The sequence below is a fragment of the Leptopilina heterotoma genome, unplaced genomic scaffold (genome assembly GCF_015476425.1).
Source record: "Leptopilina heterotoma isolate Lh14 unplaced genomic scaffold, ASM1547642v1 Lhet_392, whole genome shotgun sequence".
Taxonomy (NCBI): Eukaryota; Metazoa; Arthropoda; class Insecta; order Hymenoptera; family Figitidae; genus Leptopilina; species Leptopilina heterotoma.
In genome coordinates, this window is record NW_025111060.1 from 26416 (window position 1) to 49310 (window position 22895).

General features: G+C 25.6%; 3 protein-coding genes across 3 annotated transcripts in view; 1 reads left to right on the top strand and 2 right to left on the bottom strand.

Annotated features, from left to right (window-relative positions):
- The window catches only part of LOC122506074 (dynein axonemal heavy chain 8), a 28779-nt gene extending 13790 nt beyond the window's left edge, over positions 1-14989 (top strand). The window contains exons 30-64 of the mRNA XM_043618062.1: positions 86-269; positions 427-567; positions 723-1070; positions 1389-1575; positions 1972-2117; positions 3155-3353; positions 3455-3573; positions 3756-4092; positions 4405-4675; positions 4789-4989; positions 5172-5417; positions 5634-5952; positions 6079-6305; positions 6448-6670; positions 6903-7079; positions 7205-7372; positions 7464-7679; positions 7773-7910; positions 8152-8448; positions 8588-8743; positions 8949-9104; positions 9330-9465; positions 9601-9752; positions 9843-10096; positions 10273-10701; positions 10976-11252; positions 11334-11520; positions 11700-11961; positions 12237-12476; positions 12606-12773; positions 13105-13246; positions 13356-13545; positions 14016-14137; positions 14325-14486; positions 14771-14989. Of these exons, the coding sequence (XP_043473997.1) occupies positions 86-269; positions 427-567; positions 723-1070; positions 1389-1575; positions 1972-2117; positions 3155-3353; positions 3455-3573; positions 3756-4092; positions 4405-4675; positions 4789-4989; positions 5172-5417; positions 5634-5952; positions 6079-6305; positions 6448-6670; positions 6903-7079; positions 7205-7372; positions 7464-7679; positions 7773-7910; positions 8152-8448; positions 8588-8743; positions 8949-9104; positions 9330-9465; positions 9601-9752; positions 9843-10096; positions 10273-10701; positions 10976-11252; positions 11334-11520; positions 11700-11961; positions 12237-12476; positions 12606-12773; positions 13105-13246; positions 13356-13545; positions 14016-14137; positions 14325-14486; positions 14771-14896 (7303 nt within the window). The 3' untranslated portion in view covers positions 14897-14989. The remainder of the gene's footprint in view (positions 1-85; positions 270-426; positions 568-722; positions 1071-1388; positions 1576-1971; positions 2118-3154; positions 3354-3454; positions 3574-3755; positions 4093-4404; positions 4676-4788; positions 4990-5171; positions 5418-5633; positions 5953-6078; positions 6306-6447; positions 6671-6902; positions 7080-7204; positions 7373-7463; positions 7680-7772; positions 7911-8151; positions 8449-8587; positions 8744-8948; positions 9105-9329; positions 9466-9600; positions 9753-9842; positions 10097-10272; positions 10702-10975; positions 11253-11333; positions 11521-11699; positions 11962-12236; positions 12477-12605; positions 12774-13104; positions 13247-13355; positions 13546-14015; positions 14138-14324; positions 14487-14770) is intronic.
- A 786-nt stretch (positions 14990-15775) lies between these two features.
- Positions 15776-19141, bottom strand: LOC122506073. Its single transcript, XM_043618061.1, has 3 exons — positions 18928-19141; positions 18147-18290; positions 15776-16016 (listed from the first exon to the last, which is right to left on the bottom strand). Exons 1-3 carry the CDS (start codon positions 18971-18973, stop codon positions 15817-15819), a joined length of 390 nt encoding a protein of 129 aa, XP_043473996.1. The 5' UTR covers positions 18974-19141; the 3' UTR covers positions 15776-15816.
- A 307-nt stretch (positions 19142-19448) lies between these two features.
- Positions 19449-22650, bottom strand: LOC122506070 (putative gustatory receptor 28b). Its single transcript, XM_043618048.1, has 5 exons — positions 21896-22650; positions 21088-21409; positions 19814-19882; positions 19636-19725; positions 19449-19557 (listed from the first exon to the last, which is right to left on the bottom strand). Exons 1-5 carry the CDS (start codon positions 22552-22554, stop codon positions 19501-19503), a joined length of 1197 nt encoding a protein of 398 aa, XP_043473983.1. The 5' UTR covers positions 22555-22650; the 3' UTR covers positions 19449-19500.
- Positions 22651-22895: the final 245 nt, after the last annotated feature.

Here is a 22895-nt window from a genome sequence, read left to right on the forward strand (position 1 = left end):
CAAAAAAGATTTTATGTCTTTAAATTCATTTTATAAATTTTCTTGTTTTTGTAAATTAATCTTTGCCTTCTTTTTGTCTTTTCAGAGACATGAATTTGTCTAAATTAGTAGACGAGGATGAGCCATTGTTTCTTTCTCTTATCGAGGATATGTTTCCGGGAATAAAATTGACAGTGCAGACCTATAAAGATTTGCAGAGAGCAATTGCGAATGCTACCGCAGAACTTGGCATTGTCAATCATCCCGAATGGAATTTGAAAATTATCCAAGTATATAATTTTAATAATTATTTCTAATTTTAATTAGATATAATTTGCTTGAATTTGATTTTTAATTTAATTTATTTTATTATTTAAATGATTGTGTGTCTATCATTTCATTGTTTATTCCACTTCTAAATTTATTTAATTAATTTATTTTATTTAGCTGTACGAAACGTCGCTTGTTCGTCACGGTTTAATGGTTTTGGGTCCAACAGGATCAGGAAAAACTCGTTGCATGTGGACCCTAATGAAGGCCTTAACGGAATTGGGAATTCCACACAAAGAAGTTAGAATGAATCCAAAGGTAAATTAACTTTTTTTCATTACATTTAATGTAATGGAAATATAAATATTTATCTATAAATTTAATTTATTTTTTGAATATTTAATTTATATTTTGAGTATTTTACTTACTATTTTTTTCATTTGCTTATTGATGATTTTTTTACAAAAAAATAGGCAATAACGGCACCTCAAATGTTTGGCAAATTGGACGTAGCCACAAATGATTGGACAGATGGAATTTTTTCCACTTTATGGAGGAGATCGACACAATTGAAGAAAAATGAAAATCTATGGATTGTTTTGGACGGTCCAGTGGATGCTGTGTGGATTGAAAATTTAAATTCAGTACTGGATGACAATAAGACATTGACATTAGCCAATGGTGATCGGATTATAATGGCTTCTAATAGTAAACTTGTCTTTGAACCCGATAACGTTGATAATGCGTCGCCAGCAACTATTTCCAGAATGGGAATGGTGTTTGTTAGTGCTTCTGTATTAAAGTGGCCGCCTATTCTTGAGGTATTTTTAATTATTATTTATTACCACAACATACTTATTATAATTATCTATACTAATAATAATAAATAATATTGGCATTATTATTTTTATTATTATTATTATACTTTTATTACAATAATCTTTTTATAATCGTCTCATCTATTTATTTTATTTATTATTTATTTATTAATTTGGGACAATTTAGACGGGAGGGGAGAATTTATTTATAAATCCAGAAGTCAGATTCAATTTAAATTGATTTTCTTTAAATATTGGTTTCTATTTATTTGTTTATCTATTTATTTTATTTGGTTTAAATTTAATTGGTGTTATTTGCAGGCTTGGTTGAGAAAACGACCAAATCAAGCGGAATTTTTACGATCGTTGTTCAATAAAATATACGAAGATGCACATATGTTTGTTCAAACTAAATTGGTGACAAAAATGAATATTTTAGAGGCTCTCTACATTCGGCAGTGTTTGGATTTAATAGAAGGACTTCTAACATTAAATGATGAATCTACACGTAAATATAATTAAAATTATTATCTACACGGAGAGAAAAATCAAGCGTTTTTAGTATGGAGACTTCCTATGGTAATTTTGTATGAACGCCCTGCTTAAGAGGCGTGTCCTTATACCTCAGTTGCATGAAACATATACTAAAATAGCATGGATCTCTTGCAATCGTAGTATCTTCTTCTTCTTCTTCTTCTTAAGTGGCCTGTTGATAAAACAAATGGCCATAGATAAAACACATATATGGTTACTGTAAGGGGATAAGGTTAACTGTCCATACTAAAAACGCTTGATTTTTCTCTCCGTGTATTCTTGTGAAATATTGGTAATTTTATAAATTATTTTTTCAATACGAATTTTATTCTAATGATTTACAATAATTATTATTATTAACTAATTTCAGAATTATTCGGCGATTCGCATTTGGAAAAAATTTTCTTATTCTCCCTAATGTGGAGTTTGGGTTCTGTTCTTGAACTCGACAGTCGTGCGGCTTTTCAAGAATTTGTCCTCTCACATACCTCAAAATGCAATTGGCCAGAGTGCAAGGTAATTGCATAATTATACACAAATATTTCTTTATTTAAATTCTTTTGGTTATTTGAACTTCGTGGCAAGAAACCAATAACCAAAACGAATCTATATAAATTGCTTTCTTTTTTAAATTGAGTTCAGTTAAGTTTTTTTTTTCTAAAATAGAACTCAAAGGTTCAACTCCTCGAATGCTCAGAACCTCAAAAATTCAAAGCTTCGAGAACTCAAATCCCCGAATGCTTAGTTCAAAACTATACAAAATATGAATTTTTGATTTGAGTTTTCGAGAATTCGAGCATTCGGGGCTTTAAACGTTCAGGGCTTTAAACGTTCGGGCATTTAAACGTTCAGGGCTTTAAACGTTCGGGGATTTAAACATACGGGGCTTTAAACGTACGGGGATTTAAACATACGGGGCTTTAAACGTTCAGGGCTTTAAACGTACGGGGATTTAAACATACGGGGCTTTAAACGTTCGGGAATTTCAGCATTCGGGGCTTTAAACATTCGGGGATTTAAACGTTCGGGGCTTTAAACGTACGGGGATTTAAACATTCGGGGATTTAAACGTTCGGGGCTTTAAACGTTCGGGGATTTAAACATTCGGGGCTTTAAACATTCGGGGATTTAAACGTTCGGGGCTTTAAACGTTCGGGGATTTAAACCTTCGGGGATTTCAGCATTCGGGGCTTTAAACATTCGAGGTTTAGAGCATTTGGGGATTTCGGATTTCGAGGAGTTGAGCAGAACTCCTCGAAATCCGAAATCCCCAAATTCTCTAAACCTCAAAAGTTTAAAACCTCGAAAACTCAAATCAAAAATTCATATTTGGTATTGTTTGAAATTTTATCTTTATACTTTAAAATAATTATCCTATAATAAAAAATTAATTAATTGGTAGATATATATTATATTGAGGAAGTTAAATGATTATGAAATGATCAACTTGTTTTAAGTTAAGTTTATTTAAAAGTGTATTTTCAAATAAATTTATTTAAATTGTTTTTTCTTTTTTAAAGACTTTATTGTTTTAAAGAGTGTTTTTATTTTAGGACGATGAAACTATTTTTGAATTTCTCGTGAGCGATGAAGGAAAATGGATGCACTGGAATCAGAAAGTTCCAGAGTTTCAGTATCCCATTGAGGAAGTTTTACCGTATCATTCAATTTTAGTTCCAAATGTGGATAACACACGAACTTCATTTTTAATGCACGTTATTGCAAAGCAGAAGAAAGCTGTTCTCTTAATTGGTACTTAAACTATTTTAAAATTGAAATTTAATTCTGAAGTAAGGAGAATTAGATTTTGTATATAATAACAAAACCTTATTTTGTTAACAAAAAAAATCCAGGTGAACAAGGAACAGCAAAAACTGTAATGGTGAAAAGTTATTTGTCCAAATTCGACGCCGAATATCATTTACATAAATCCTTTAATTTTTCCTCTGCGTCAACTCCGAATATGATCCAGGTAAATTATTTGATGTGAAATGGATATATTTTATAAAAAAAAAATATTTTTATTATTTATGTATTTTATACTATTTATATTAGTTTTAGTCGAAAATTGAGTTTTGCTAATTTTATTTTTTCGTATGAACAAGATATAATTTAAATAAATAAATTTAATGACGTAAAATTTGCAAATTGTAGCGAATTTTCGAAAGTTACGTGGAGAAGCGAGTCGGAAATACTTATGGCCCTCCAGGAGGACGAAGAATGACAGTTTTTATAGACGATATAAATATGCCAATTGTTAATGAATGGGGTGATCAGGTGACAAATGAAATTGTTCGCCAATTAATGGAATATGGAGGTTTTTATTCGCTCGACAAACCTGGCGATTTCTCCACTTTACAAGATATGTTGCTAATGGCTGCAATGATTCATCCCGGCGGGGGACGGAATGACATTCCTCCACGATTAAAAAGACAATTTAATATTTTTAATTGTACTTTACCTTCAAACAAATCAATGGACACGATTTTCAGTGAGAAATTTTATTTCCTTTTTTTTTTCTTCTTTTATTTGTTTATTTATTTACTTATTTATTTCTTTACTTCTTTATTTATTTTCTTATTTACTTATTTGTTTATTTATTTACTTACTTATTTATTTACTTCTTTACTTATTTCTTTATTTATGTACTTATTTGTCCATTTACTTATTTGTTTACTTACTTATTTATTTATCTGCTTGTTTATCTACTTATTTATTATTTTATTTTTTTATTTATTTATTAACTTATTTATTTCAGAAAATAAAAACATTGTTTTTGTTATAAAAATACGAAACATTACAGGTACCATTGGACAGGGCTATTTCAATCTTCATAGATTTCCAGAAAAAATAGTCAATTTCATATCGAAATTAATTCCAATGACACGAATTTTATGGCAAAGAACAAAAGTGAAAATGCTTCCAACACCAGCAAAGTTTCACTATGTTTTTAATTTGAGAGATTTATCGCGTATTTGGGAGGGAATTCTTCGAATTGAGAGAGATGAATGTTCCTCCATCGAGATGCTATTGAAACTTTGGGAGCATGAATGTACAAGAGTAATTGCAGACAGGTAAATAATACAAATTTTTTTTTCTTTTTACAATCTGTTGATATAATTTAAAATTTCCCAGTTTGTAATTTTTGAATTATGTTTATTTATTTATTTATTTTTTGATTCTGTAGATTTATTGACGAAACTGATAAATCGTGGTTTAAAAGAACATTACAAAAAACTGCCGAGGAATGTTTGAATTACGATTTTCGACATTATTCTCCAAATGAAACGTATTTTGTCAATTTTTTGCGAGATCCTCCAGAACCAACGGGAGATGAACCGGAAGATTTTGTTCTTGTTGCTCCGAAAATTTATGAAGAAATTCCAAGGTTTGTGGAAAAAATTATTTCATCATGAAAAAATTTGAATGAAAATGTTTTACTGTAATTTTTTATTTCTTTTTATTTATTTTCTTTTTTAGTTAGAAAATTATCAACTTTTTTTTATTCAGTAATGTAAATGTAAATTTTATTAAATTAATTTGTAAAAATTGTAAAATTATTTTTAACAGTTTGGAAATAGTGACCGAAAGAGTTCGTCAATTTATGGAACAATTTAACGAGTGTATTCGAGGACTGCGATTGGATTTGGTCTTTTTTCATGACGCTTTGGTTCATTTAATTCGTATATCGCGAATTTTCGGCGTTCCTCGAGGAAATGCACTTCTTGTTGGAATCGGCGGTTCCGGAAAACAGAGTCTCACTCGACTTGCTTCCTTCATTGCTGGTTTGGACTTCTTTCAAATTGTTCTGACCAGGTAATAGAATTTAATTCGTAAAAGTTGTAGATTTAATTTTTTAAACAAAATTTTATTTTCTATTTTAGTTTTGATAAATTTGAAAGTATCTTGTAATTAGAAAAGTAGTTTATTCTGTAAATGTAAGAGTAATTTTTTTAGAATTGTAAAATTTGTCCGTAAAATTGTAAATGTATTTTTTTTTGTAATTCTAAAAGTATTTTTTTTTAAATACAGGAGTTACAATATCGGAAGTTTGCTGGAAGACTTGAGAAAATTGTACCGAATGGCAGGAATTGGACCGCGAGGTGCAACTTTTATTTTCACGGATAACGAAATAAAGGACGAAGGCTTTCTTGAATATTTAAATAATGTTTTGAGCGTGGGTGAAATAGCGAATCTTTTCCCAAAAGACGAACTTGACGAACTATTAACGAGCGTAATTCCTCTAATGAAAAAAGAACAGCCAAGAAGACCTCCAACTCCGGACAATTTATACGAATATTTTATATCGAGAGCGAGAAATAATTTACACATTGCTCTTTGCTTCTCTCCGGTAATATTTTTTTCAAATTATCGTATTATTTTTTTATTTTCTAGGTTTAGAGACAAATTCTCAGTAATTTTGAATCCAATTTCTGTTGATTTTCAATTATTAATTTTTGATTTTCCAAAAAAACAGGTTGGCGAAAAGTTTAGATCTCGATCGTTAAAATTTCCTGGACTCATATCGGGTTGTACGATGAATTATTTTTCAAGGTGGCCAAAAGACGCGTTATGTGCGGTCAGTAATCATTTTTTGAAAAATTACAATTTCGTCTGTACACCGGAAATAAAGGAGGAAATTATTCAAGTGACGGGCGAGGTTCAGGAATATGTGATTGACGCTTGTACGGAATATTTCAACAGGTAATATTGTATTTTATTTTTATTATTTGAATAAAACTAATTGTAAATTAAACTAAATAATTTAAAAAGATGAAAATATTTTGAAATTTTTATTAAATTATTATTGAAATATTGTGGAAAAATATTTTGTTTTTCTTTGCAGATTCCGTAGGCAAACATACGTGACACCAAAGTCATTTTTGTCGTTCATTAACGGATATAAAAATGTTTATAAACAACGTCTCGACAATATAAATACTCTCGCTTTTCGAATGAGCAATGGTCTTAGTAAATTAGTCGATGCAGCGATTCAAGTCGATGAATTGCGTAAAGTACTCGAGAAAAATCAAGCCGAAATTGCCGTGAAAAATATCCAAGTTGAAGCTGTAAGTGAATTTGAATTTAGAAAATTAAAAATTTAAAGAGAGGAGTAAAAAAAATTTTACTTTCAAATGAATTAAAAATTAAAAACAAAATTAGCTTAAAAAAAAAAGATGAATTGAAACAAAAATATCTAAATTTAAAATTTAATCAATAGATTTCAATTGATTTTAATTTTTAGATATTTTTAGATATTTTTACATATTTTCATAAGTTGAAATAATATTTTTCCTTTAGATACTTGTGACTGTGAACGAGAAAAAGGGAGACGCAGAAGCCGTGAAATCTCGAGTGCAGAGTACGAAAGAAGAAGCTGAAGCTATACTGAAAATTATTTCTAAAGATAAATCAGTGGCTGAGAAAAAATTAAAAGCCGCCGAGCCAGCTTTACTCGAAGCTGAGGCAGCTCTACAAGTAAGTACACTATTTATTTTTTTAGTAGGTATTATTATAAACGGAAAAAAATTATTTTCAAATATTTAAAATTTAACCAAAAAATTTATTTAATTATTAATTTTTAATTATTTTGACTATTTAAGACTATAAAAGCAACTGACATTGCCACAGTTCGAAAACTAGCAAAACCACCTTATTTGATCACACTTATCATGGACTGTGTTGTAATTTTATTCGGTCGAAAATTAGATCCCGTGAAATTAGATATGGAGAAACAATTTTTGATGCCATCCTGGGGCGAAGCTTTAAAGGTACTTTTATCTTTAATTCTTTTTTATTAATATAATTCTTAAAGAGTGAATTCTTTAAATTTTGAATCTGTAATCTTTAAAAAATTCTTAGGTTTTAGCTGATACAAGATTTCTGTACCATCTGCAAAATTTTCCCAAAGACAATATTAATGGAGAAACTGTTGATTTGATGATACCGTATTTAAATTATCCTTTATACACATACGAGGCGGCAAAAACAGCTTGCGGAAATGTTGCTGGCTTAATTTCCTGGACAATTGCAATGGTTAAATTTTATGGAATAAATAAGGATGTTTTACCTTTGAAGGTAAGAATTTTCGTGTTTAAAGCATCTTTTTTTTTAAATTTCAAAAATATAAATTAAAAATATATAAAAAATTTAAAATTAATTTCCCAACAGGCTAATTTAGCGGTTCAACAAGGAAAGCACGATAAGGCTAATCAAAATTTACAACAAGCGGAAGCTTTACTCAAAGAAAAAGATGGAGAATTGAAAACGGTTAAGAAGGAATTTGATGCAGTTATGGCTGAACGTCAGGTAAATATTGGCAATATTTTGAACCTTTCTTTGTTTTTAGACTTTCAAAATGAAAAACACCCTTGTATTTAGTTTTAATTTATTACATGTAAATATTAATATTCAGAGTACTTTATTTAGTATTTGTGTAAAAATGAAAAGGTCTAAATTATTTGCATAATATGTGAAATTGTTTCTCTAATTTATTTTAGTATGAATTTAAGAAAAGAAAATCATCAATTATTTAATTTTGATTTTATAGAAAGTAGTCGATTTGGCGGACGCGTGTCAAGCAAAAATGAACGCTGCAACGGCAATGATTGATGGACTTGCTGGCGAAAGAGTTCGATGGACCGATCAATTAGCAATGTTTAAATCCGAAACAGAAAGACTCGTGGGCGATGTTTTATTACTCACTGGATTTTTATCATATTGCGGTCCATTTAATCAGGAATTTCGTATACTTCTACAAAAAAAATGGTTCGATCTTGTTCAGGATCGTAAAATTCCAGTTTCCGCCTCTATTAGCGTTGTCAATACTTTAACTGACGCAGCAACTGTGAGTATAATTTTTAAATGATAATTTTAACCTCGTAACATTTAAAAGAAAAATTTAAAAAAGAAACTTAAAAAATTAAAAAATTTGACAATGTGAAAAAATGTTAGCTTATTTATTTTTAACATTTTCTTTTATGTAGACTGGAGAATGGAATCTTCAGGGATTGCCCAATGATGAACTGTCGATTCAGAATGGAATAATTGTAACGAAAGCTTCGAGATATCCTCTATTAATTGATCCTCAATTGCAAGGAAAGACTTGGATTAAAAATAAGGAAAGGGACTTTGATCTGCAAGTGAGTTTCTTTAAATTTTATTTTTATTAGAATTTGTTAATTTTGCAATTTTGCAATTTATTTATAATTTATTTATTTTTCCGAAAAATGGTTTTTATTAAATTATTCTTAAATGATCATATTTTTCTGTTCTTTTCTTTGTAATCTAATTTCTTTGAGTTTTTACAACTGCAAAAATAAAAATTGAAAATAAAATTACTTTCAGGTTACTTTCCTAACGCACAAGTATTTTAGAAATCATTTGGAAGATTGCGTTTCTCTAGGTCGTCCACTTTTAATCGAAGATGTTGAAGAAGAATTGGACCCCGTTTTGGATAATTTATTGGAAAAGAATTTTATAAAAATAGGAACAACACTGAAGGTGAGTTTTTTAATTATTTTTACTGATTATTTCTTTTTTTTTATTTACTCATTTTCTTTATTATTTATTTTAAGTACTAATTTAAATTAATTATTTATTATAATATAATTTTTAATCACGTAATTTAATAACATTTGAACTATTTGGTAAATTTATTAGAAAATTTTATAAATTTTATAAATTTTTACTTATTCTATTTTGATTTGTGAAAATTGTTATTTTCAGGTAAAATTAGGTGATAAAGAAGTTGACGTTCATGATGATTTTCGTTTGTACATTACAACTAAATTGCCGAATCCTTCATATCCGCCGGAAGTATTTGCGCGCACTTCCATAATCGACTTCACTGTAACAATGAAGGGTTAGATTTAATTTTCAAATTTTATTTTTTCATAATGATTTCAATTTTCTGAGAATAAACATTAAAATTCAATTGAAAACTTAAATTTAAAATACAAATATAAAATTTAGTTATAAAAAAATTGTATTTCCCCAGGTCTGGAAGATCAGTTACTGGGTAGAGTTATTTTAACTGAAAAGCAGGAATTGGAAACTGAACGAACTCAACTAATTACTGATGTAACGGCGAATAAGAGGAAAATCAAGGAATTGGAAGCAAATTTACTTCATAAATTAACAACCGTTCAGGTAAAAATTAATTTGTGGGAATATTTTCTATTTAAGTTTTTTTCACACTTCATTTTTGTTTATTCTTCTTTTTTTGAATTGAAATTTCAGGGACCATTAATAGATGACGTAGAACTGATGGCAGTTTTGAATAATACAAGAACAACGGCCAATGAAGTGAATGAAAAATTGACGATAGCAAATGAAACCGAATTGAAAATTAATGCAGCACGAGAAGAATTTAGACCAGTTGCGACTAGAGGAAGTGTTCTCTATTTTCTAATCTGCGACATGGCTCAAGTTAATGTCATGTATCAAACGTCACTCGCTCAATTTTTGGAGCGCTTCGATCTTTCTCTCGACAGGTAAATTTTTTTTCCAAATTTCTATTCAAAATTTATATTAGAATAGTATTATTAAAATTATATTAGAATAATAATAATTAAATTGTATTAATAATTATATCAGAAATTATTCTATTAGAAATTTTATTTTTATTTACTTTTTATTACTGAGAAAGAATGAAATGAATTTATTTCAGATCAGAAAAAAGTCCGGTGAATATGAAGAGAATTGGCTACATTATTGAATATTTAACATTTGAAATATTTAAATACAAATCACGTGGATTGTATGAAAATCATAAATACATGTTCAGTGTGTTGATGACATTGAAAATTGATCTACAAAGAGGCGCAATAACTCACGAGGAATTTCAGTATTTCATTAAAGGAGGAGCGGCTCTCGATTTAAATTCAGTAACACGCAAACCCTACAAATGGATCACCGACATGACTTGGTTGAATTTAGTCGCTCTTTCGTCTGTCAAAAATTTTCAAAATATTGTCTCTCAAGTTTATGCGTCAGAAAAAAATTGGAAAAACTGGTTCAGTAAGGAATCGCCCGAGGAGGAAGTTATTCCTGATGGCTACAATAGTTACGATACGTTTCGTCGTCTTTTAATAATCAGGTATTTCGTTTTTTTTCTTTCTTATTAATTTTCTTTTCTTTTAAACAATATTTTTTTAATATTTAATTTTCCTTTTTTTGGAATATTATTTAGACTTTTAATCTTTTAATCCTTGATCTTTTTCGGTTCTTTATTTATTAATTCAAAACAATTTTAATTCTTTTTTCGTTTTTTTTAATTTAAAATTAAATTTTTTTAATTTATTAAACTGAGAATCTTGAGTTTCTTTTGAAAAAGTGTTAATTGAAAAATTTTTTTTAATTTTTTCGATCAGAGCTTGGTGTATGGACAGAACACTTTCGCAATCGCGTAAATATATTGCCAGTTCTTTGGGTGTAAAATATGCAGAACCAGTATTAACTTTATTAGATGTTATGCATTCAGAATCGAGACCAAACACGCCGATGATTTGTTTTTTGAGTATGGGATCGGATCCCACACCAAGTATTGAACAGCTTGCGAAAAAAATGGAGATTCGTTGTAAAAGTATTTCAATGGGACAGGGACAGGAAATTCATGCGAGAAAATTATTAAATTCTGCAAAAACTGAAGTATTTTGAAAATTTGCAAATACTATCAAAAATAATGAATAATTCTACGGAGTAAAAATTGAAATTAAAAATAAAATTTAGGGCTTTTGGGCGCTCTGTCAAAATTGTCACTTGGGCCTCGAGTATATGGTGGAATTGGTGGACTTTATTTTAGAAATGGATTCACCACATCCCGATTTTCGTATTTGGATAACTACTGAGCCACATAAAGATTTTCCAATTTCTCTACTGCAAATGTCGATTAAATTCACTTATGAGCCACCGCAAGGTTTCTTTTTATATTTTAGATTAATTTTTTTTTACGCTAATATAATACAAAAATACTGGAAAAATACTAAAATAAAATAGGGAGTAAAATTAAAATATTTAAATTAAGATAAAAAATAAAAATTTAAAAATTAATTAATTAAATTAATTTTTTGATTGTAATAGTGATTTAATTTTCAGGAATAAGAGCGGGTTTACTCGCGACATACAGTGGAATGAATCAGGAGATGTTGGACCAGTGTGATTCCTCCCAATACATACCGTTAGTGTATGTTGTTTCCTTTTTGCACACGGTTTTGCAAGAACGACGCAAATTTGGTCCTCTGGGTTGGAATATTCCTTATGAATTTAATTCCGCCGATTGGCTCGCTTCCTGTATGTTTATGAATAATCATTTAAATGATTTGGATAATACAGGAGACATTAGTTGGTCAACTGTCAGGTAAGCAAATAAATTTTTAAAAATGAAGATATAATTTTATTTATAATTTATATACAAACAAAAACACGAAATTTTTTATTGGTATATTTGGAATCCTTGATACTCAAAACGAATAATTATGTGTGAAATTTAATGTTCTGAGCAATGTAGAAACAAAAGTCTGATTTTATATATATATAGATTTGAAGTTTGCTGTTTGGCTTTAAATTCTTCTATTAAATTCTTTTATTTATAAAATTTATATTTTTTTTTTATTAATATTCTTTGAAATAAAGGTACATGATTGGTGAAGTTCAGTACGGAGGTCGTGTAACTGACGACTATGATAAACGTCTTTTGAATACTTTTGCAAAAGTTTGGTTCACGTCCACAATATTTTCAGAGGCATTTAATTTTTATAAAGGCTATACTGTTCTTAATTATAAATTAGTCAGTGAATATATAAAAGCCATAGATACTATGGCTAGCATCGATCCACCACAAGCTTATGGTCTTCATCCAAATGCGGACATTACGTAAGTCAAATTAATCAATATTCAATTCATATTTTATAATAAACTTAGAAGAAAAAATTTCTAATAAAATAAAAATATTTGCAATTTTACTGAAAAAATTTTGAATAATTTTCTTTTTTTTATTTACAGTTATCAAAGTAATACGACGCAGAATGTTTTGGATACAATAATATCGGTGCAACCTAAGGAAGCAGGAATTGGTGGAGGTGAATCGCGGGAGGATTCAGTGGCAAGGCAGGCGAATGAAATGTTGTCAAAATTGCCACCGGCTTATGATCCATTTGAAGTGAAAAATAGGTGAAAATATTTAATAATTTAATAATTAAAATAGAGTCCGACCATCTACCGATATAATTTGAAATTAACTAAAAAGCGAGCTTAAAAGTAAAAGGAAAAATTATTTCATAGACAACTATTTAATAATTTAATTAAATATTAAAAACAAATATATTTGCGTAAAATTGAATTAAATATTTAATAATTGAATTATCAGTAAAATGAATTAAAATAAAGAAATTATTTAATAATTGAATTGAATAAGTAAGAAAAAAATTATTTAATAATTGAAATAAATATTCACTTATTAGAGAAAATTAATATAAGAACAATTTTATTTTTAATATATTAGATTGCAAATTATGGGCGCAACAAGCTCGATGAATATTTTCCTGAAACAGGAAATAGATCGAATACAAATTGTCATCAAATTAGTTCGAGTAACACTGAAAGATTTACTATTGGCCATCGAGGGAGTTATAATAATGAATGAGGTGAATTTCTTTATTAAAAAATTGGAAATCAATTAAATAGTTGATTTAAAATTGATAAAATTTATTTCAAATAATAACGTTCTGTCTTTTTTTTTCCTCCATTAAACAGGAATTGAGAGATGCGTTAGATAATATTTACGATGCAAGAATACCCAAAGTGTGGAAGTCTCGCTCATGGGAATCAAGTACACTTGGATTTTGGTTTACGGAACTTCTCGAAAGAAATCGTCAATTTTCCTCTTGGTTATTTGGACGAAGACCGCCGAAATTTTGGATGACTGGATTTTTCAATCCTCAAGGTGAGCATATTTCTTCTTTAAAAAGCAATAAATTAAAACAAAAAGCAAACGGAAAATTGTTTCTTAATGTTGCTTTTATATTGCTTAAAGTGTTATCAATAACAATTTGCTAAAAAAAATGTTTGCTTAAAATACCTAGCAAAAAATTGAAAAATGTAAAAGAAAAATTATTTGGAGAAGGAATTTTAAAATTTAAGAAAAAAAAATTTTTCTTAAATGATAATTAAAAGTTAGCTTAAAAATTGTTGGTTAAAATATTAAAAATTGGAGAAAAGCAAAGAATTATTTGAAGAAAGAATTTTTGATTTAAAAAAAGAAATTCGTTTTTAAATACCAAGTAATTAAATAAATGATAAAATCGGTTTGCTTATCACTGGAGTTTTTACTATACAAGATAATTAAACAATAAGTATAATTAATAAATTTGATAAAATGAATTTATTTTTTCTAAAAGAAATTTTTTTCTGCAGGTTTTTTAACAGCAATGAAACAGGAAGTAACAAGGGCCCATAAAGGATGGGCTCTTGATAATGTCACACTTCACAATGAAGTGACGAAACACACCGCTGAAGAAGTGAGAACTTCGCCAAATGTAAGAATAATAAATTATTATATTAATAATTAATTAATATTGTAAATATTAATTATATTTACAATATTGGTTAACTGAATTTTATTTTGTATTAATATTTACAATATTGGTTGAATGAATTTTATTTTATATTAATATTTACAATATTGGTTGAGTGAATTTTATTTTATATTAATTTGTCCATCAGGAAGGTGTTTTTGTCTACGGATTGTATTTGGACGGTGCTGGATGGGATTTGAAAAATAATCGCCTACGTGAATCGTTAAACAAAGTCCTGTACGTGATGATGCCTGTGATACACATCTTCGCGCTCTACAATAATCCAGATAAAAATCCAAAACTTTACCAGGTATTTACAATATTTTATTATCTCTCTATTATTAAATCTCCCTTCATTTTTCGATTTTTCGAAATTTTATTTAATTAAATTAAACTAAATGAAACTAAATTGAACTAAACGAAACTAAATTAAAGTAAATTAAAGTACTAAATTAAATGGAAAATGTTTACATTTCAAAATTAAGTAAACCTTGCTAATGAATTAATTAAAAAAGTAATTAAACTTCAATTTAAAATTAATGATAATTGAATTAGTAATTTTCCTTAACTAAAAATTCAAATTCTATAATTTAGTGTCCAGTTTACAAGAAACCAATGAGAACTTATAATTTGCTAATAACGCCGCTATGGCTAGAAACAATAAAACCTCCCGAATATTGGATTTTACGTGGAGTTGCATTGCTCTGTGACACGAAATAATTCACGTATTTACAATTTTCTCAAAATTTATTAACAACATTTTTTTTTAAATTTAAAAAATTAAAAGAACAATTTTTTCGGAGTATTTAAAAATTAAACATACAATTTTTCATGAATAAAAACTTAATGTACAGTTTTTCATGAATAAAAAATAAATCAACAATTTTTCGTGAATAAAAAATAAATGTAAAATTTTTCACGGAGTATTTCAAAACTAAACGTTTACAATTTTTTCGAGGTGTCTAAAAATTAAATGTACTTTCATGAAGTATTTAAAAACGAAACGTACAATTTTTTCGAAGTATATAAAAATTAAATGTACAATTTTTCATGGAGTATTTATACATGATTATAAAAGAAAAAAATTGCATTCTTAAAATTAATAATTATACTCTGATTATTGACATTAACAGAGTTAAAGACATTAGTAATAATGGTAACAGTCTCTATATTTTACAATTAATAACGAATTAACAACTATGACTTATGGTTGATAAAGATAATAGTAACAATTATGCCTTACGCTTTATAACGATAATACTAACAAACATGCCTTGCGCTTGATAACAATAGTATTAATAATAAAATGTAATATTATATAATAAATATGAAATTTTTCACTGTATATACAAGCAAAAAAAAACAAAAAACAAAAAAAAAACAATATTCGTATACAATATTCATATTACTATATAATATTACATAGAAAATTTATAATTTTCCAAATTAATATACTTTCTAAAAATAAATGATTTTAAAAATCAGATAAATTATATACAAATAGTAAAAAATGGCTCGGAATTCTTTTGTACTCTTTTTTTTTTTCTTTAAAAGGCAAATGCAAATTAAGCGTTGTCCTTGCGTGTTATAAACTTTTTGCCATTGTACTCTCGGTTTCCTTAATGATGTAACATTCAAGTTTAGAGGAAGCAGAGTGAACTAATTAAAATGAGAGCAAGTGATGTTTGCAAGGTAACACTTGTAGCCTTATTATAACGCCCCCAATTTTCATCACGATTGCAGTAATTGCTCTTGCATATGTTAGTATCAATGTGTTGTCCACTTCTGAATGGATGCATCTCAGTCCAACAGTCATAAACCGTGGTTCTTTTGTGTAGATCTGAAAGAAAAAAAAAACGATTACATATTTTAATAATGAAAAAGACTTTTTTCTGACTTTTGAGGCAAATTTAGAAATTCTTATTTTAAATTAGTATAAATACACTCGTGCGTAAAGAAGGAATTAAAAAATTTCAAACATACTTTCAATCTTTAAACCTTTCAAAATTTAATTATTTCTAAAAATTAAAATTCTTTTAATTCTTCAAATATTATCTGAAAGTTTAACTAAAATTCTTTTTTGAATCAATAAGAATTGATGAGTTCTACGAGAATTTAATAATCTATATTGTATTAATCGTTGTATTCCGGTAATCTGTTTAAAGTTAATTGTTTGCTTTTTTGTTTCTTCATTTTTAATAATTTTTTAATTATTTTTATTTTGAAATATATTTTCAATTTTAAAATTCATGTCATGAAAATTATTGAAATCTTGCGAAAGATTTTACAATGTAAGGAAAATAATTGAATTTTTTTTGAAAAATTTTATCAGAATTTTTGAAAATATGTGAATTTAATTAATATTTTTTTAAAAATAATTGTATTCTTTCAAGAAATTTTACTAAAATTTAATTAAAAATAATTGAATTGCTCTGAAGATATTTATTATCAATGAAAATAATTGAATTCCTTCAAGGAATTCTTTTACTTATGAAAATAATTGAATTCTTGCGAAGAATTTTATAAAAAATTTTAAAAATTCTAATTAAATAATTTTGAAGAATTTCTTTGAATTTTTTAAAAATAATCTAATTTCTTATTTTTTCATGCAATTTTGATGCAATTTGCAATTCCAATATGTTTGGAGTTAGTTGTTATTTGCTTTTTTGTTTTCTAACTTTTTTAAAAATTTTTCTTTTAAAATATTTTCAATTTTAAAATTACATATTGTATTGAAAATCATTTAATTCTTGCGTAAAATTTTACAATTTATAAAAATAGTTGAATTGTTTTGAAGAATTTGAAAATTGAAAATTTTTAATGTCATTAAATTTTACGAATAATTTCTTTCAAGTTTTCAAAATAATCGCGTTTCTTAATAATTGAAATTAAACACTTACTCATTGAATTTTCTTAAAATTTTTGGAAATAATTTAATTCTTCTCAAAATTTAATTACAGTTTTTTAAAAATAATTTAATTAATTTAGAGAATTTTATTAAAATATAGAAAATAATTATATTCTTTTGAAGAATTTCTTTGTATTTTTTTCAAAATTGAATCCTTTTGTGAAATTTTATTAAAATTGTATTGAAAATAAGTGAATTCTTTCGAAGAATATTATTATTTATGAAAATAATCGAATTCTTGCGGAGAATTTAATTTTGAATTATAGTTGAATTCTTTAAAGAAATTTTATTTAAAATTCAGAAAAATTAGTTTTTAAATTCTATAAAAAAAATTTAATTTTTTAAGAATTTTATTAAAAAATTGACATAATTAAATTTTTCATAAACAAATTGTATCTATCATTTTCTAATTTTTATAGAATATAATATAATATTTTACAAGAAATTTCTTAAAAATTTTGAAAATAATTGAATTTTTAAAATAAATTTTAGAGACAATTTTAGAAATAATTGTATTTTTTAGAATAACTCAATTTTAGAATTACTTTAATTATTTTTTAAATAATTGAATTTTGGAATAATAATTGGAATTTCTTGAGTTTTAAAGAAGATAATTCGATATTTTTCAAGAAATTTATTAAACGATTTGAAAATTAAGGAATTTTACAGAAAAAAAGGTTTCCAATAACCAGAAGGAAACGAGAAAGAAAAAAATAAAATAATTGAAAATAATTGAATGTTTGCAAAGACTTTATTATTTTAAAAAATAATTGAATCGATTTAATGGATTTCTTAAAATTTTAGAAAATAATTGAATTTTTTCGTGAAATTGTATTAAAATTTTGTTGAAAATATTTGAATTTTTGCAAAAAAATTTTATTATTAATGAAAATAATTGAATTCCTTCGAAGATTATTATTATTTATGAAAATAATTGAATTCTTGCGAAGAATTTTATTACAATTTTTGAAAATATAAATAATAATAATTAATTATTTACTTAATAAGTGAATTTTTTAAATTTATAATAAATAATAAAATAGAAATATTTATAATACTCACAATCAGATACATAAGTTACACATGCATCAGAATAGGAAGTAGTATTACAGGTATGATTATCTAAAAATTTATTGCAAGTTTTGTAAGAACCGATCACATGAGATTGGTCACCATCAATGCATTTATAACAAATCGTACAGTTGACTGAAACAAAAGAAAATGTTATTAAACAAAATTTGAATCATGGTTATCGATCATCATAATATGTAATAGTAAATAATAATATTATTATTATTATGGAATAATCGCGGGAAACAATAAGAAGTTTCTCAAATATCTTAGTCATGTTTATCGTTTACGAAATAAAATAACCGCAGAATGATGAATCAAGCTAGTGAAAGGGAAACACGTTTTACATTCTAAAATATTTATCAAATTTATTCACTATTACTTTTTGATAATCTTTATATATTATTGTAGCAAATTTTATCAAAATTGCAAGAAAAATTAAGAAAAATAAAAAAAAAATTGGTAATAATAAAAAATTATGGATATTATAAAAATTTTACAAATTATACAAATTTTAGATGAAAAATTGAAAAAAAATTTCTTTGAATGAACCGCGCGAAGGAAATAATTTAAAAAGATCGTTATTTTTTTCTGTACTCTTATAATTATGATTAATTGTGAAGAAATTTAATACAAAGTTTTTTGATGAGGAAGTAAAAAAAAGAAAAGAAATGCTGAAACGTGAAAAAGACTTAGAATTTATGTGAATCAATAGAGGTGAAGAACTGCGTTGCAGAATTTGTTGTATATATTTGGATATTTAATTACTCACCAGTGGATAAAATTGCGGAAATTATGACAAATAGTAAAAGCTTCATGTTTGTTGATTTAATAAAAATTTAGCACATTTAAAAATAGTTTCCCTTTTTCTTTTGATTTATGTGAATTGAAAAAAATGATTTGTTACTTTAAAAGAATGAGAAGTGTTTCTTGAAAGGCGACACGAGGTTGTTTGATTCAAACTGTACACAATATACGTTTAACCGCGCTTTAGTGGCCTTCAGAAAGTCGATAGTAGTGGGAAGAATGATCACTCTACACAAAATGTCCCACTTTATCTAAATTCTTATTTTCATTTTCTATGGCTATTTTTATTAGATTTTTGCGTTTAGTAACTTAATTTTTTTTAGTAAAAGACTAATTTTTTAGTAAAAAGATAATTTTTTTAGCATAAAAATGTATTTTTTAGTTTAAAAAATACATTTTTAGTAAAAGTCTAATTCCATTTTTCTGAAATTAAAAAGTTTAATATTCAATATTTAATAGAAATGTTTAGGAAATAATTAAATTTACCTTTCTTTATAATACTAGAATATTATAATTATTTTTGTCTTGATTTGTAAAACTAATCATCGTCCATTTGCAACATAATTATGAGATATGTTGTTAAAGCTCCAAAAATCTAAAAAGAAAAAATTAGTTAATTACTTTTTTTTTTTGAAAAATGCGCTTATAATAATTTTTTATAAAGAGAATCTACCTTGTAGATAAAATGATAATTCAAGTCAATGAATCCATATAAAGAGATTTTAAGTTTCCTTTGAATTAATTGATGCGAGAATTTTATAATCTGAAGTTACAAAATTGAAGACAATTAAAATATTTGCAGAAAATTTAAATTTTAAACAAAAACGAAATTCTTTTTTGACAAATCTTACAGATTTTTGACAATTTGCTGGTCTGTAATATACCCATAATTTTAAAAGTGCATTTCCAGTGTTGTTTGCCTAAAAATAAAACAAAAATTAATGAAATTGGAATTATTTTAATTAAATTATAAATAAAGATCGTCCGCAATCAAGAATTAATTTTTTTAGAATAATAAATTTAATTTAATAAATTTAAATATTTATGATCAACAAATTTTGAAAGGTTAATTCAACAAAATATTTTTTATTAATAATATTTTCATAAATTTATAATTCTAATAAAAATTAGACTTAAATTTTTAAATTTAAAAACCTTATAATTAATTTTCTTGGTAGTGACGTAAAATTATTGTCAAAAAAATTTAATTTAAAGAAATAAATAATAAATAATATAATAATAATAAATATAATATATATAATATAATATATATAATATATAATATAATATAATAATAATAAATAATAAATAATAATAATAAATAAATAAATAAATTTTGTTCATTTGAACGTTCAGAACTCTGGGATCATAAATATTTTAAAATTAGTTTTACTGAAAACCGGAAATTTAATACTTTTTACTTTAAGAATTTAAAAAAATATAATATAAATTGATATTTAAATTTCAAAAGATTTCAAATTTAAATTTTTGAAAATTGCATAAAATTAAAAATTACGAAAAGCGTATTTTTTAAAATGAAATTTCCTTTTTTTTAAATAAATAATTGAATTTTTAAAACACTTTCTCAAAATTGCTAAAAAATAATTTATTTAGAGCGAAATTTTATATAAAAATTCCAGAAAATAATTAAATTTTGGAAGAATTAAGAAATTGTAATTTTTAGAAATTAATTAAATTTTAGAAGATTTGTAATTCTAATTTAAAAAAATTTTTATTCTTGTGCAAAAATAAAAAACAATAAGTATTCAAAATAATTTAACAAGGTAATTTAATTTAGAAATTCTTTAAAAATAAGAAGATTTCTAAAAATTGTAATTAAAATTTGTTCTAGAGAATTGAATTAACGATTTAATTAACTGAAATGTCAAACAATTGAAAATTTCGTCTAATTTTATTGAAATAAATTTTATATTTAGAGGAAATTTATTACAAGTTTGAAAAATAGCCTTCTGTTTGAAAGTAAAATATTATAAAATCGAAAAAAGTACCTATTTGAAAATAATTAAATTTCTATTATTTAAACAAAAAAAAAATAAAAGCATTATTATTATTATTATTGTTATTAATATTATTTTTACGTAATTTAATTATTGTAAGAAATTACCTCATAACAAATAGTTCCAGAAGCAAATGAGAGAAAAATAAATTCCAAAACAAGAACACTGATCCAAAGGGAACCATACATTGTTGCTAATAAATCACTTCTCTCGTGAACTTTAAAATCTGTTATAAATAAACAAAAAAAATAGGAATTCTTCACAACTTGTAAAAATGATATTAATAATGCCATTAAAGTAACAGGGGCAAAAAAATCTGTTATCATTTCACTGAGATCCATTAATTCGTCATGTAATTTACCAAAATAATTGAGAATCAATGGTAAAGAATTTAAAAAATGCGGAAATTCCCCATCACGTGATAATGATCTGAAAAAATTAAAATTAAATTGATTAATAATTAATTTTAAAAAATCTATATATTAATTATCATTGTAGATATTTTCAATTTTAAAATTAATTTACTAAAAACTATCAAATTGTTGCAAAGAATTTTATCAAAAAATTCGATAATAATAGAATTCCTTCGAAGAATTTTATTATTTAGGAAAATAATTGAATTCTCGCAAAGAATTTTGTTAAAATTTTTGAAAATTCTAATTAAATTCTTTTTGAAGAGTTTCTTTGAATTTTTCTTTAAATAATGAAGTTTTTTTTAATAATTTTAATTAAAAATTTTGAAATTAATAAAAATAAGAATAATTAATTAGTTAATAATTGAATTTTTTTAAAGTTTGAATCGGAAATTATTCAAAAATTCATATTTGAAAATAAAGAATTTTCTAAATTGCATAATTCAAAAATTTGTCCAGAACAAATTGAAAATTCAAAAATAAATCAAAAAAAATTTCGTACCTTTCACACAAGTGTTTCCTCAGAAAGATCACCGTTAATTTTGTTAAATTACTATTTAATTTATGAAATTGTCTCTCGAGTATATCCAAAGCAGTGATAAATAACGTAAATAAATTATGAATAACAATATGTGGAAATTCAAAGGGCACCCAAATAATCCACTTGAAAATTGGTGAAATCGATGAAAATGCAATTTTTGAAAAAAATAATCCACCAAAAATAATGTTTACACAAATAATACGTGTACATAGCATTTTGATATTTGATTGATTTTCATCTTTAATTCCCAATTTTCTAGCGATTCTGTCAGCTTTTTCAAAATTCTCGAAAATAAATATTATTCTCCTTTGACGAAATGCAAATATTAGCCAGGCAATGATTACTATTATAAATTGCATTCCATCAACGTATGTTGCAACTGTTGCGGCAATAAATGTTTCCATGGGAAAAACTGTTTCACTTCGATTAATTAATGCACGTGCATAAAAAATTGAGTATACAATACAGAGAATTAGTGAATAAATCGCCCCTGTATTTGAGATAATTAAATATCCATTTTTTCCCAACACGACTGGACACAAGCCGATGAGTTTTTCATAACAGAAAACTAATTTTACTAATAGGGAGAAATTTTTTTTCTTTGTGCTTATTCCCACCATTCTGAACAATTTAAACTATTGAGTCTTTGGAAGTTGTTCTTTTTTAAAAATATATGACAAATGACACTTGTGCTTTTAGTTTAATTAGTTACATCGATTGCAAATTAATATAATTTTTTTTCTCTTGTATTGATCACTCTTGTTTGAAAATCGATTTTGAGCTAGAAATTTTTTTCCATTCGACTAATTTATCAATAAGAATTTAAAACAACACTTAGGAACACTTTTAAATGTTTTTAAAGAGTAAATTAAAAATCCGGTTTGTTTATATTTTGAACATCGTAGCAAACAGATGTCACTTTTGCTTGGTCGGTAAAATCGGTCACTACTTTAGTTACAAT